The 14,066-nt window shown below is 39.7% G+C and overlaps 1 protein-coding gene across 4 annotated transcripts in view; it reads right to left on the bottom strand.

Moving 5' to 3' along the window:
• RALGAPB (Ral GTPase activating protein non-catalytic beta subunit) overlaps window positions 1–12,571 on the bottom strand; it is a 73,417-nt gene extending 60,846 nt beyond the window's left edge. For 2 of the 4 annotated variants that reach the window (XM_006921807.3, XM_006921809.3), the window contains exons 1-2: window positions 12,319–12,571; window positions 1,696–1,911 (exon numbers count right to left, since the gene is read on the bottom strand). In XM_006921807.3, coding sequence (XP_006921869.1) covers window positions 1,696–1,881 — 186 coding nt within the window. In that variant the 5' untranslated portion in view covers window positions 1,882–1,911; window positions 12,319–12,571. Of the gene's footprint in view, window positions 1–1,695; window positions 1,912–8,363; window positions 8,383–11,811; window positions 12,274–12,318 lie in introns of those variants that run through there. The other 2 variants (XM_015597055.2, XM_025039674.1) reach the window with 2 other exon arrangements.
• Between the last annotated feature and the right edge of the window lie 1,495 nt (window positions 12,572–14,066).

Here is a 14,066-nt window from a genome sequence, read left to right as displayed (position 1 = left end):
GCCTTCAGTCATAAAGAAAGAATAAGGTGTGATGAGAAAAAGAAAAGAGCCCAATTTGAAAAAGAGGATGAAACTGTATTCCAGATAGTGTAGATTAGAAAGTTTTGGTGAATTCCAGACAAAACTGGGACAAATTACTAAGCAGATGATCAGTGAGCACTTATAAAAGAAAAGCATGATCACTGGGAACCAGCCTGCTCAAAAAGAACAAGTCACGCCAGACGAGCTACATTCCTTTATTAACAGGGTTACTATGAAGGCAGCTGACAACTGTATTATCCTGGAAGTTTACAAAGCACTTTCATAAATGTCATCTACCCATCAAAATAATCCTGTGTGAGAGGATAAACTATCCTCACTTTATAGGTAAGAAAACTGGAGTTTGGTAAAATTAAGCAACTGGTCTAAGTCACTGCTTTGGAAAAGCTGAAAACTTGAACCCCGGTCTTCCACCTAGAAATCTGAAGCTATTCTCACCATACTTTTAAACAGCTTTCTCTGGCAAAGGAAGATCTTGGCTTTAGCAAGAAATCTGGTGAGATGCAGGATATCCTTGTGGACGAGATGGAGACATTTGGCCCAGAGGAAGGTAGAATAACTGGATTTATAACTGACTGAAACACTAGATGACAGAATAACAGTGGATTAACGTATCAAGATCATTTTGGAAGAAAGTGCCCAGTGGCATGCCAAAGACCATGCAAGATTTTAACTTAGGAAAAATGAGAAAAATAGGTTATATGCTGACCATTTGTACATGTCATAAAGCTAAAAAAGACAGCTAACTTGTTAGCTAGATATTTAGATTAAAAAAGACTTCCACAGCTTAAAACTAAAGTTGAATCAAGATAAATACGTGTATTGAAATTTCTAAGTTCAAGAACAACTACAAAGGCTAAGGGTAGAAAATATATAACAGTAATATCACAATATAATAAAATATATAATAACAATAAATATTAAAGAAGACTATAACAGCACAGTGAAGGTGTGACAAATTGAGGGGACAGGATTTGGCTGCACAAGAGAAAGAATTTTAAAAGAGATTGCGAGTCATTAATTAGCAGATGAAAGACAAAGGAGAAGATATCTTTGGTGATATCACACTATGGCTTAACTGTGTAATTCTAGAGGACACGGATTCAGGGATTATTCCCTCATATCCTTCTGAGGCGAGGAAAGGAGAATAAACAGGGATGTACCATAGCACCTCTATCTACCTACACATGTGTCATCTCTTCCCAGGACAAAGCAGCAAGGGATTACAAATACACCAAGAGGAGAGTGCACCAGGGCAAGCACTAGTCCTCAGGGCAAGTCTCTGCTAGGGTACTCTGAAGAGAGAAAAATGCCCCTCAGATAGGAATGAAGACCTTCCAAACACATCTCTGGATGGAAATCTGAAGACTAACCCTTGAGCTTAGGAGAAAGGGCCCAATTCTCAGGACTATCTCGGGCACAAAGCCCAAGTGGATAACTGAGTCTGGCTAGTAGAAAGCCCCAGCAGCATGATGGTACAACATATTCCTCCTAACTGCCACAAACTCTGAGCCCCCAATCCTCAACCCGAATGAGGTCAAAACTGAGAAGTCACAGTACAGTAAGCATAAATCCATTAAAAAGGCATCATTTAATAAAGTCTTCATTAACAAACTTGTATTTTCACATAGTAAAATAAAATGAGGAAACACTTACTTCTTTGTCAGTCTTTAACAAACTCTCACTACCAGCCACTGAAGGAGTAACTAAAGCCTGCCCGAGAGGATGGACCACTGCATTTGCCACCTCTCGCCCAACGCTCTCTGGATAGCTGTGCAGCACACTGGTGTGGCCCTGATCATTCTGAATCACCAAATGCAGAGACCTCCACTCAGAGTACATCGTGCCGCTAAAGGACTATCCAAATGGCACCTGAAAAGACAAAACAAAATTATGTGTCAAATTATACTGTTGCAAATTAATAAAAGGAAGTAAAATACAGACTTACTCTACCTGGCAAGATAAAGAAGCTGTAAAGATATTGCCTCAAGAAGACTGAGAAAAAAACACATCTAAATGTTTTGAGAAGTGTCCTAAAATAGCCTCATGGTGAGATCAGGTAAGAAAGCAGACCCTGGGAAGCAGCTGTCTCAGCACCTTCCCAAAAGAACCCTCAGAAGCCTTGGAGCAGAGCTGGGACAGACGGCCATTTTGCACGGGGATAAAATGATCAGAGTTGGTACACTCAGAGCACGAGGGAATCCTCCTCACTCTATGTTCCAGGATAGAAAAAGATGGACGAATGGACTGCCCTAAATAAGAAAGGGAGACAAAGGACAGAGTTTACTCTAAGACCCAGATTTTTCAGTCAATGGTTTCCAAGTACCTAATACATGCTGAAAACACCCCACAATTGCCCACTTATGTCCTCAAATCGTACGTAATATTCTTCGAGACTATTTCATTTTCTGTAGCAGTGGTACACAAACTTCTAGTAATGGAACATCTAGAAGTCATGGTGTCCTTCAGAAAACATATTAAGAGCTGCCACTTACTAAGCATTTACTATATGCTACTCATGTAACCACCAAAATAACTCTGAATATTAAGTAATATTATCTCTATTTCACAGATGAAAAAACTGAAGCATAGAGATGTTTGCTTCTTACCTGAGTCTTTAGAGCTATAACGTGTTAGAGCTGGGTTTTAAACCAGGTACCAGGGACCATGCTCTTAACCATGGCATGTACTGCCTCTCCTGTGCTGTATATTCTCCATGAAATGATAATCTATCATACAAATGAGAAATTTTAACTACAGAAAATGTATCTGTGTGAATGCAAATATTACAATCATAAATGCCATATTCATGAAGATGATCAAGGACAGTCAGGCCTTTCCAATTCATTTAATTTCCATTTTCTACCTGCTCTGAATAGTTTGCCCAGCTAGCAGCGTTTAAACAAAATACATGGGTACACTTAATCTTTTAACTTTTAAAAGTTCTATCTCTTAAGTAATTTTTCTTCAAACTGGTAAGAGACTAGCATTAATTTTTTTCTAGAAAACCTCATTCCCTTTCTCAAACTCAAGTTTTTTATACCCTATATTACTACTTGTGCTACTCCCACTGACTGAACTGCCATTCAAGGCACGACTCAAATGTCCTCTCTTGGTAAAACATTTTTTGACTCAAATCACCCATCCTTCCCAGCTCTGAGTACCTGTCCATATCAAGTTTCACATTAGCTTACTTGTTAGCTGTGTAAAGATATCTTCACTGCTAGCGTGTCAACCTTTTTTGAATGGAAACCTCACTTCCTAAATCTTAGTCCCTGGTACACAGTGGATACTGAATAAATGTTTCAGAATGTCAAGGCTGATCCATGCCATGGGGAAAAGGAAGATGTTAGAAAGTGTTCCCTTTATTCCACTTAAGTATGTCCAAAATTTTGCATACCATATACAAATAAAAATTGAAAAAAGCCCATTTGTTTTAAGCTATTAGTAAAAAAAAAAAAAAAAAAGTACTTGATAGTTTCCAAATACTTAAGGAATATTGAATTAATATTTAACAACCATTCCAAATAACATCTTATTGGAAGAAAAAATGTTTTAAGGAAAAAAATATTAAAGACAAGCTAGCTCTCAAACTCCATTGTATATATTAAGAATCATGGGGGTGGCGGGAACCTTGGTATAAAATGCATATGCCAAGGCCCCAGCCCTATAAAACCTTAATTCTGCAGATCTGGGTGGGGCCTGGGAATCTGCATTTTAAGAAACAGCTACCACCCCTCCCAATTCTGAAGACAGGAGTATCATTCTTTAAAAACAAAACAAAACAAAACAAAAACAAAACCAGGGAAAAAAAACAATCAAAACAGGTTTAACAGCTCTTAAATTCTTCTTTAAAACTTTATAAATTTGTAAATGTAAAAAATTTTAATTGTTTAAATGTATTAATGTTTAAATGTGAGAAAATGAAATACTTTCAAAAAACATGTAAAGTAGAAAGGTGTAGAAAGGATACAATTAAAATGCTGAATTAAAATATTAAAATGTATGAACAGAAAAACACACTAAATTTTAACAAAATATGACAAAACACATTAGGACAAACATGTGCATTACAATTACAGGCAAATTAAATAAAACAATGGAGAGAAAACAAATACTGGAAACAAACAAGGAAATCAAAGAAACACAAAGTAAAGCAACTAAGATATCTTTTTGTATCTATTAAACTAGCAAAACGAGTGATAAAAACTCGTTTTGGGAGGTAAGGCCAACAGGATACATTCAGGAGTTTAGGGCAATGGTTTTCCATAGACAAGAACTGCCCCTACAGGGCATTTTGGAAATATTAAGTGCACTTTTGGTTAACACAATGATTGGGGCGTGCTGTTGGTATTTATGGCCAGAGTCAGGAAACTGAGACATCCTGCGATGCAGGAGACAATCCTGCACAATGAATAATTACGCTACATTTCACATGACTTTCAAATGTCTGCCAGAAAATCATTGTTAATTGTTGAAGCCCCAAAATCTAATTCTATCTTACATATAAATACAAAATGTTTTGTGCCTTTTTAAAATACCCACTGAATCTTCCAGTAATGAGATTAATAGTATAAACGGGAAAAAGATTGAACTTTGTTATGTTTAGAACCTTACCATACCAAGAATTGTTCACCATTTCAGAAAAATCACATCACCAAAGGCCATGCCACTTGTGGCATCTGAGTTGCTAACACCACACACTGCTGTGAGGAACATAATTACCACACACTGCTGTGAGGAACTACATATATACTTATTTTGCCCTTATGTAAAAATGTCAAATATTAAGTGCCATATTACTGTCTTACTTCTCAATCTGTAAGTAGACATAAGCATCTGACTACTCTGTTATATCCTCTAGAACCTGAGCATTTTTTTTGAAATACTAATTTTGAAAGGATAGTACTATGTTTTTCACTTGTTAAAGAATTTCACTGATTTTTTAAAAATTATATGTTGGTAGGTTATTGTCTAGTAATTTCAGGATAATAGAGTGATCACTGATAAATATTAGGTCTGAGAAGGTTAAACACCTCCCCACACCCCTCCCATCTAGGTAATAAATAGTGAAGTGGGTGGGTATGACAAACTAGAGAATATAGGCTCCCATTAAAAGGCACAACCACTACTCAGCCACAGCCAATTATTTCCTGGAAGGAATGTAGACCCAGTATTGTCAGGTAATCCAATTTTTCAAAAGAATACAGAAAATTTGGACCTTTCTTTGAAGTTTCCTACACTTTAAATATTGGCAAATACTTCAAGCTTCTTAACAATCCACACAACATGGGCTAAAAAGAACTCATCTGTGGGTCAATTATGTCTCTGAGCAAACATAAAAGCATATGCTGATTTTGGTAACTGAACTAGCCCCATTCCTGTGGCATACACTGTAGATGAGCTATTGCTGCCCTAGAAGTCACCCCAACCCAGCTATGAGCCAGGGGCTGGGCTTATAATCCATCTTTAGAGGTCCTATAACTTTGTTCGAGTTTTGTTGCTGTCAGGGGAAAAAAGATGAGGATGGAGCACAGCGTGACAAATTTGGTGGGATTACATTCTCTTAGGCCAGTTTTGACAGTGACCAGCCTATTCTTAAACACACAAATAAGAACCTCCTCTTGCTGTTGCAGCTCAGACTATCCAAATCAACAAATGCAGAGATCTCAGAGAACATCATTACTTTCAGGAACCAGGAACTGCTGCACAGCCTAGGTCTCCCTGGGCAAAGATGTTCATATCCACATCAGTATCTCAGGATAGCACCATGGCATGACAATGTTGTACCTTGATAGCCTAGTCCACTTGCCATGGGGTCAATAAACTGACCAGCTTGTAATGCACCTCAGGCTCATGTCATTTTTCTAACCATTCACCAAGAATAGCATATTTGGCCAATACATAGTAGGAGACATAGTAACATCACATGCCTTGACTCAGCAATACCACTTAATTTTTCCTTATAAAATAACTCAATAAAAAAATACACAAGACATTCACTGTACTAGTGTACATAAGATGGGGAAGTGGGTATAATTTAACTGTCTGTCAATAATAGGATAACTTCATACTTAGAACATAAAAACTATATATATTATAATGTAGCCATTAAACATAGAGACAAGCAGCATAAAAATATAAAGGAGGACTGGTTAAGGGGCAGGGCTCTGGAACTAGACTTCTTAGATCCAAAGCCCAGCTCTACCACCCGCAAGCTGGGAAACCTTGCAAAAGTTACTCTACTTCTGTGTCTGGGCATCCACATCTGTAAAATGGGGATAACAGCAGGATAATAGCCTACTTCCGTGCCATTGCAGTGATTATAGTATCAATGAATGTAAGATGTTTGGAACATGTCCCAGTCTATAGTAAGCAATCAATAATAATGGCTATTCTATGGAGGAATAAAAACATATATCATGATTAAAACTAAATGCATATATACATGACTAAAGATTAGAAGGATCACAGAGAAATGCAAGTAGTTCTGAGTTGTGGAACTAGTACCATTTTATTAATAGATCATGTAACAGAACTGGTAAGTATAAATTAGTATCCCGACTATACATATGAAAACTCAGACACTGCCAGGAACCACCAAGTTGACTTATTTAACAAATAGTTATTAACCATCTACTATACATAATGCAGTTAAGACCAGGAAGGAGGTAGATTGATAGGGCTTGGTTCCTGTTTCAAACGAGTTTCTAGTTTAATTGAGGAGATAAGACATGCATATATAACTGTAACATAAATTAGAAACTTGAAGTGCTAAATGCCATTAAAAAAAAAAAACAAAAAAAGCTACAGGCAAGATATTGTGTAAGTTTGGAGAACAAAAGATTACTTTTGACTGAAACATGGGCCAAGCTGGAAAACAACAGGGTAAGATCAGGAACGACTATAGCTTATGGGGTATATGAATTGCAAAGTGATGGAAGGTTACAATTTTAACAGAGATAAGAAAAATGAGTGGGTAAAAGTGAGAGAAAGGGGCAGGTAGGAAAGAAAAATATCTGAGGAAGGGTACTTGCTTCAAGTAGCAAAAAACAGCACCAGAAACTAAAAACCCAGAGTGGCAGAAAAGCAAGCTGTATGTAGAAGGTGGCAGGTCAGGTTTCAAAGTTAAGCAGTGACTAATTTTGAAAGACTATGAATGCTAGATTGGTAATTAATTTAGTAAAACTTGGAGACAGAGAATGAGAGAAAATTTAACTTTATCATAGAAATGATACAACAGGAACTGAATTCCTAATAAAGCAATTTGATAGAAGTGTCCGAGACAGGCCAAAGGGCAAGTAGAAAAGCAAACTCCAGTGTAGCTACTATATTAAGGATGGGAACAAGGCAGGGAGGGTTGGGTGCTACAGTGACATATGAAGACATAACTGAAGTCAGATGCTTAAGGGCTTTGACTGCTATGTTAAGGATCCCAAGAGTCTCCTCCTCAGATAGGCTCTGTCAGCTAACAACCTGAACTGCTAGCAGAGAAGTCTCTACCTTCAATGCTCCAGAAGTAAATACGATAGGAGGAAGGGAAAGATGACTGCTCCTCTGCAGATCACTTAATTTCCTTCCCAACTCTACGTGCACCCATTTTTAGGTAATCTCTCTGGAAGTTTCTATTATCGGGTGACTGTGTGCTGAATAACAGCGTATGACTTGTAGGTACTACCACAGAGTAACATGAAGGTTTGCTTAATTGACAAATTACCAAAATGATCAATACAGTGGTGGACACACTAAGACCACAGCCTGACATTAATTACATCAGTTCATTCAATCAATATTTATTACATGCCTTAATAAATATTATCCCTGTTTCCAAGGAGCTTCAAGTCTAATTACAGAGGACACTTTTTTTAAACTTCACAAAGTAAATCCAGATATCAATTACTTAGTTAAACATTTATTAAACATCTGCTACATGTCAGGTATTGTATGTCCTAGGGTATAGGTACCATTGTGTCCTATAGATATAAACAGGACACAAGGGCTGCCCAAGAGAAGGTTTCATATGAGGAAGATGAGAGAAATCAATGACAAAACCATAGTACGGTAGTATTCAACATGATAACTGATGTGATGAGGTATGAAGGCAGCATCATACGACAAAAAAACTACTGGAGATCTTAATAACAATGTAGCTCTGCATAACTGATCATTTTCAAAGAGTTTTCACATGTTACTTTATTTTATTCTAATAACAAGGCTAGAAAGGTAAGACAGATGTCACTCGCCACTAGGTGAGGAAACAAAGTAAGGTTATGACTTGCTCAGGTCACATCAAGTAACAGAAGAGCTGGGACAAGAAACTCTACCTCTTGCCTCGAAGTCCAATGCTCTTTCCTTTTTCTGACTCCATATCTCACCACATGACCTTGGACAAGTCACTTGGTGTTTCTTTGTCATAGTTTCCTCATCTGTAAAAGAGGGAGAATACCTACAGTACCTAGCTAAAGTGACTTGGGAGAAGGATCAAATAAAGCAACGTAAGTCAACATACTTTGAGATGTACAAATACAATGTACATATTACATGATGTGCCTTCTTTCTCTGGAAAAATAGGGTACAGGGTGCCAAAACACTGAGTAAATAAATGCACCATGTTGGATTTTAAGGCACACAAGTACACTCAAGGTCATCCACATAACTTAATGACTAATAAAGGCAAAAAGACCATAGTTTATATTTCTGTTGTAGTTCTATTGACCGACCCTATGAGGTAAATATAAATCAAGTTTGGCTACAAAGGAATGTATTCACCTATGCACCAGATTCTAACTCTTATGGATCCTATCAAACACCTGAATTACAAGAAAAGAAAGACAGGTTCTACCTACATTCCTCTCTAAAAGTGGAAACAGTTTTTGCCAGTCTACTCTCCGCCCAAAAAAATATGAATACTCGGCCTGTCCCCTACCAGCACCACCACCAATTCTCATCTTTTATGCCTCAGATCTGCTCTGTCCAATACAGTAGCCATAACCACATGTAACTACTTAAATTTAAATTAAATCAGAAATTCAGTTCTTTATTTACACTAGTCACATTTCAAGTGCTCAATAGTAACATGTGGCTAGTGGCTACCACACTGACAGTGCAAAAAATAGAACAATTCCATCACTGCGGAAAATTCTATTTGACAGGGCTGCCTCAGATACTACACTTTTACTTTATTACCATCCTGACTATAGACTCCTTGAGGACAGAGGCTGTGTCTTATTTACCTTGGCATCCCAGTTTATATAGCAAAGTATAGGTCACACACCAAGCACTCACTATGTGTCTAATTGAATATCTTAAACATAGCAGACTATTCTGTCCACTTCTCCAATCCCCAAACATACACACACACACACACACACACACACACACACACACACACACACACACACAAAACATCAACAACAACAACGACATCCTCTCACATTGGACGAATGCGTGTGGAAGGGGATACTGCTTCCAGAGAAAGGAGGCCTGCTTTCTAGTCCTAGATGTGCTAGAAGCCAACCATGTAGTCTTGGGCAAGTTATCTACTTTCTTCACCTATAAAAACTTAGAATTAAACTCCGTATATCTTAATTCTATACCTTTAATCATCTTGCACCAAAAGAAATCATGTATTCTGTATAAAAGGTCTTTACACATGCCAGGGAACACACCTGCTAACACTGATGGGAATCTCAAATGAAACAATGCATTTCTAGGTCTCAGGCTATCATGATTAGAGTCATTTCTGGCCTTTAACTGAGCATATGAATTTTTCACCTTTACTTTAGAGACAGACTAGATCCTCAGGCTTAAAGATTGAGTTTCTTCCATGTGCTGAGGCCAAAACTAGATACTCTGCCCATATCTGATTAGAGAAACAAGGGCAAGTTTCTTGAGTATCTGAATTTAACAGGAACTGTCTCATCAGTTTCTATTAGCCTTAGTCTAAAAATTGAGAAACAGTACAAAATTGAAGCAAGAAAATCTTTCTATAACAATCCTTTTACTGCAAAGAATGTCATTATATAAAATGTGTTTTTATTCAGTCACATACTTCATCATATTTAACTGCTATAAATAAATCTTTATTGTCCAAAAATTTCTTTATAATGACCTTCACACACATACTTTTACAAACCTTACATGGTTTTAAGACCAGCCAAGAGAGTGAATACAATCTGAATGATTGCCCTGCCTTCCTTTAAAACATGTAAATATGTTGGACAATAGCACTTAGGCATTTTGCAATAAATATATACTAAGTTTGTCAATTCCTCTGACATCAAGGTTTTATCTTCATTAAGTACTTCTTATGTAATCTCTCCTGGTGAATAGGATGAACTATTTCCAATAGCAATTCCATTTACTAGTATTTACCAAGTACCAACAAAGCAATGACATTAAATGGATGACAACTTAACACTATTTTGGACAATGAAGTGGGGAACACGTGCAAAGGCCTAAAGGTAATAAAAAGCTTTCCACTAAAGAACTGATTGTATCTGATTGTGATAAAATCAGATATCAAAAATCAATAAAAGTTGACTGCATATAGTTAGTCCTACGTAGTCATTTCCTAGTTAGTCCTAAATAGTGCCTCATGTGTTTATTCAACCGCTAGATGGATAAATTAATGAACCTAACTAGAGTATCTGAAAGCAAAAACAACAAAACTTTGTAGGTTAAAAACTACCAAATACCTTTTCCAAAAATGGAAATAGAGAAGCATCTGTTTGTAGGATGAAGTCTGTGACATAAAAGGGATCATCAAACATTCCATTCAATATAACCTTTGTGAGTCTATATGCGAAAGCACTGGAAAGAATACAGAGATGGAGAAAACAAGGTTCAAGTTGCTTATAATCTAGTAAAAGAGATGGAAACACAACACAGAAAAAAATAATTGGTAAATTCCATGATGATGATGCTAAGGAGCAAACAGCAAAGACCCAAAGTGGCTGAGTGGTCACAGAGGCATCTTGAATGTTGGGACTTAGGCATCCAGAGACAGGAAGAAACATACACGCATGTGTGTGTAAGAAATCAGAAGTGTGTGCCTTTGTGTGAAGTGGGGAGAAACTGTGGGAGAAACTGTGAAGGATGGTCTAAGAAGACACAGCTTCTAAGAGAAACTGTGAAGGATGCAAAGAAGACCCAGAGGTAAGAGACACTACACCCATGACTACAGCATACTCAGGAAAATTGCAAACCAAGTTTTGCATGACATGTATACACTTTAAAAGGTCCAGCTGACTCAGAAATGCTGCAGAGAAAGTTACTTCCCACCCCAACAGGCTTTAACAAGGTGTACTTGTCAGTGGGCCTAATGAAAATATCTCTACCAGTGAAACTCACATTTTTAATAAACTCCCAGATGATTTTCCTACACTTAAACTAGAGAAACACTGAAACGTCTTTTGAAATGCAGAATTACCTCCTGTAGCAGTTCTCAAACTTTGCTGCACACTGAAATCATATGGAGATCCTTAATAAAATACTTATGTCTGGCATCACCGCCCCTCGCCCCCCACTTCCCGCAAATTCTGATTTAATTGGTCTGGATGTGCTACCTGGGCATCAGGAATCTTTAAAAGCTGCCCTAGGTGATTTTAACCTGCAGCAAAGTTGGAGAGCCACTGACCTAATTTAAGAACTTGAATCTGGTGTCAGACTGCTTAGGTTCAAATTACCAGCTAAGTGACCTTGGGCAAGTAAGTCACCTAACCGTTCAGGACCTCTGTTGCCTTGTCAGTAAAATGGGGATAATAATCCTACCTTACAGGGTTGTTGTGAAGTTAGATGTGGTGAACGTAATGACCCGGCACAATGCCTGGCGAATAGTAAGCGCTTAACAAGAGTTAGCTGTTTATTTTCAGAAACAACTCTTCTTCATCCGAGTGTCACTGTGCAATAGGCAGCATCGTCCCTATAGCACGGCAGCAACTCGGACCAACCTTTCCGAAGGACCAAATTCTTCGCCGGAGTTGTCTAGCTCCGCTCCAGACCCGCCCCCTCCCCCAGGTTGCCAGAAGAGTTTCGTCTTGGGCCGGGGCAGGTCCCAAGAGCTAGACCGGATTTAATCAGACCCGACGGACGCCGCCGACCGAGGCTACGTTCCTCCGGACTCCGTGGGTCTCCAGAAAAAAAAATGTGGAGATGTGCTTCCTTAGCCCGGCCCCTTACAGCACCCGGGGCCGAGACACAGAACTTGGCCGTCCCGGGACCTCCCGGAGGGGAGGAGAAGGGAGGGTCCGACCGCGACGGGGAGGGCCGCCCGGTTACCTGAGGCGACGGGCGGGGCCCGCATCGCTGGGGCGGGCGCCGCCACCGCCGGCCGCACTCGGCCTTCCGCCTCACGCCACCTGCGCCATAGGGCCAGCGTTTTCGCTGCCCCTGCCAGCTGTCCTCAGGCAGTTGGTCCGTCCACTGGTCAGCGACTCTCCGAGGGCGCCTGGGGACGACGAAGGCCGGTCGGGCCGGCCGGCTGGGCTCTACTCAGGCAACTTCCGTCTGCCAGGGGCGGCAGCGTCAAATAACTCCCGAGCCAAGTGGGCCACTGCGCGTGCGCGGCGCGCCTGATCGGAGCCTTCTGCAGGTCCGAAGCGATGGTGTCAAATAATTCCCGAGACACGGAGCCGGAAGCTGCGCTTGCGCAGCTATCCCAGATGGCCGCGCGGGATACACTCCCTCCTCCCTTTCCGGACCAAGTGGAGGGGGAGGAGTGAAATGACGGATACCCTACCTCATCGCTTTTCAGGCGGGGAGGCGCTCGGCTTGGATCCCCGTGAATAAAGCCGGACTCTACCTGTTTTAAGTGCCGACGGAATAAGGGTCTTCTCTGCCAGTTTCTGACTCTCAGCCAGGTTTTGGCATTTCTCACATCCCCATTACAGCACCCTTCCTTTGAAATGTTGCCCTTTACCTGCCTGCGGCGCCCTTATTATCTGGGCATAGCATTAATTATGACCATTGCTCATTTCCAGGCCAGGTGTGGGTTACAATGATGAATCAGACATCAGAGTCAGAGCCTCTCATTAACAAGCTGAGTCTGATATAGGCGATAAGACATTATTAACAGTAATAATAGTAGCAGAAGATACCAGTTTGAGCACCTACAACGCAAAACACATTTTGTCAACTACCACTTTAGATAATTTGGTTTCAGTTTCAACAAAGAAAATAATAAATACCATTAAAGAGGTTCCGCTCAAGTGCCTTGGGAGTGTAAAAGAAGAAATTTGGGCTAAGAGAAGAGTAGGAAGGACCTGGCCTTGAGACTCGATATTCAGGGAAGAAGGGATCAGGGTGTTAAGTAGTGCTGAAGGCACAATTGTTCGAAAAGAGCAGAAGGGAGCAAAGAAGATACTGACTCTTCCTTACCTGTAGTTAGAGGATACCACGAGGAATGAGTGACAAGGGAATAGATATTCTAGAAAGGGTAGAAGTATGTTTCCTCAAGACCTTACTCCTCCCCCTACAATCCCCACTCTTCCACCACCAGGAAAGAAAGTAGCTAGAAAAGTGAAGAAGAACAAGAAGAGCAGGAGCAGGGCTATATCCAGAACATCTTGTGGATCAATATATTTCAATTAAATGCCATATGACAAATATCTTAAGAGGCTCACTCAGTATCTATTCCAACCACTTATCCCTTGCTTTTCTAAACTACAGAGGCTGGAATTCAAGAACACAATTCCCAAACTCTCTTGCAGCCAAGGGTGGCAATGAGACAAAGTTCTGGCCAGTAAGATGCAGGCAAAAGTCCTAAGGGAGAACTCTTCCAGAATAAAAAGGAAGTCTTTGGAGAAGTTTGTGACCTTCACCTTTCCCCTACTTAATGCTTGGGACTGAGGCATAACATCTGGAGGTGCAGCAGCTGTCTTGAGACCATGAGGAGGATTATGCTAAGAATGGCAGAACAGAAAGACAAAAGAAGCCTGGTTCTTTAAGATATACTAAAGCAGCTGTACAAACCCTGGTCTGCCTTCTAGTTTTATGGAGGAGGGAGAGTCTTATTTAGACCAGTTTGT

Source organism: Pteropus alecto, unplaced genomic scaffold (genome assembly GCF_000325575.1).
Source record: "Pteropus alecto unplaced genomic scaffold, ASM32557v1 scaffold45, whole genome shotgun sequence".
Classification (NCBI taxonomy): Eukaryota; Metazoa; Chordata; class Mammalia; order Chiroptera; family Pteropodidae; genus Pteropus; species Pteropus alecto.
The sequence above is the reverse complement of the archived record's forward strand: the minus strand, read 5'-3'. Positions and strand labels throughout refer to the sequence as shown.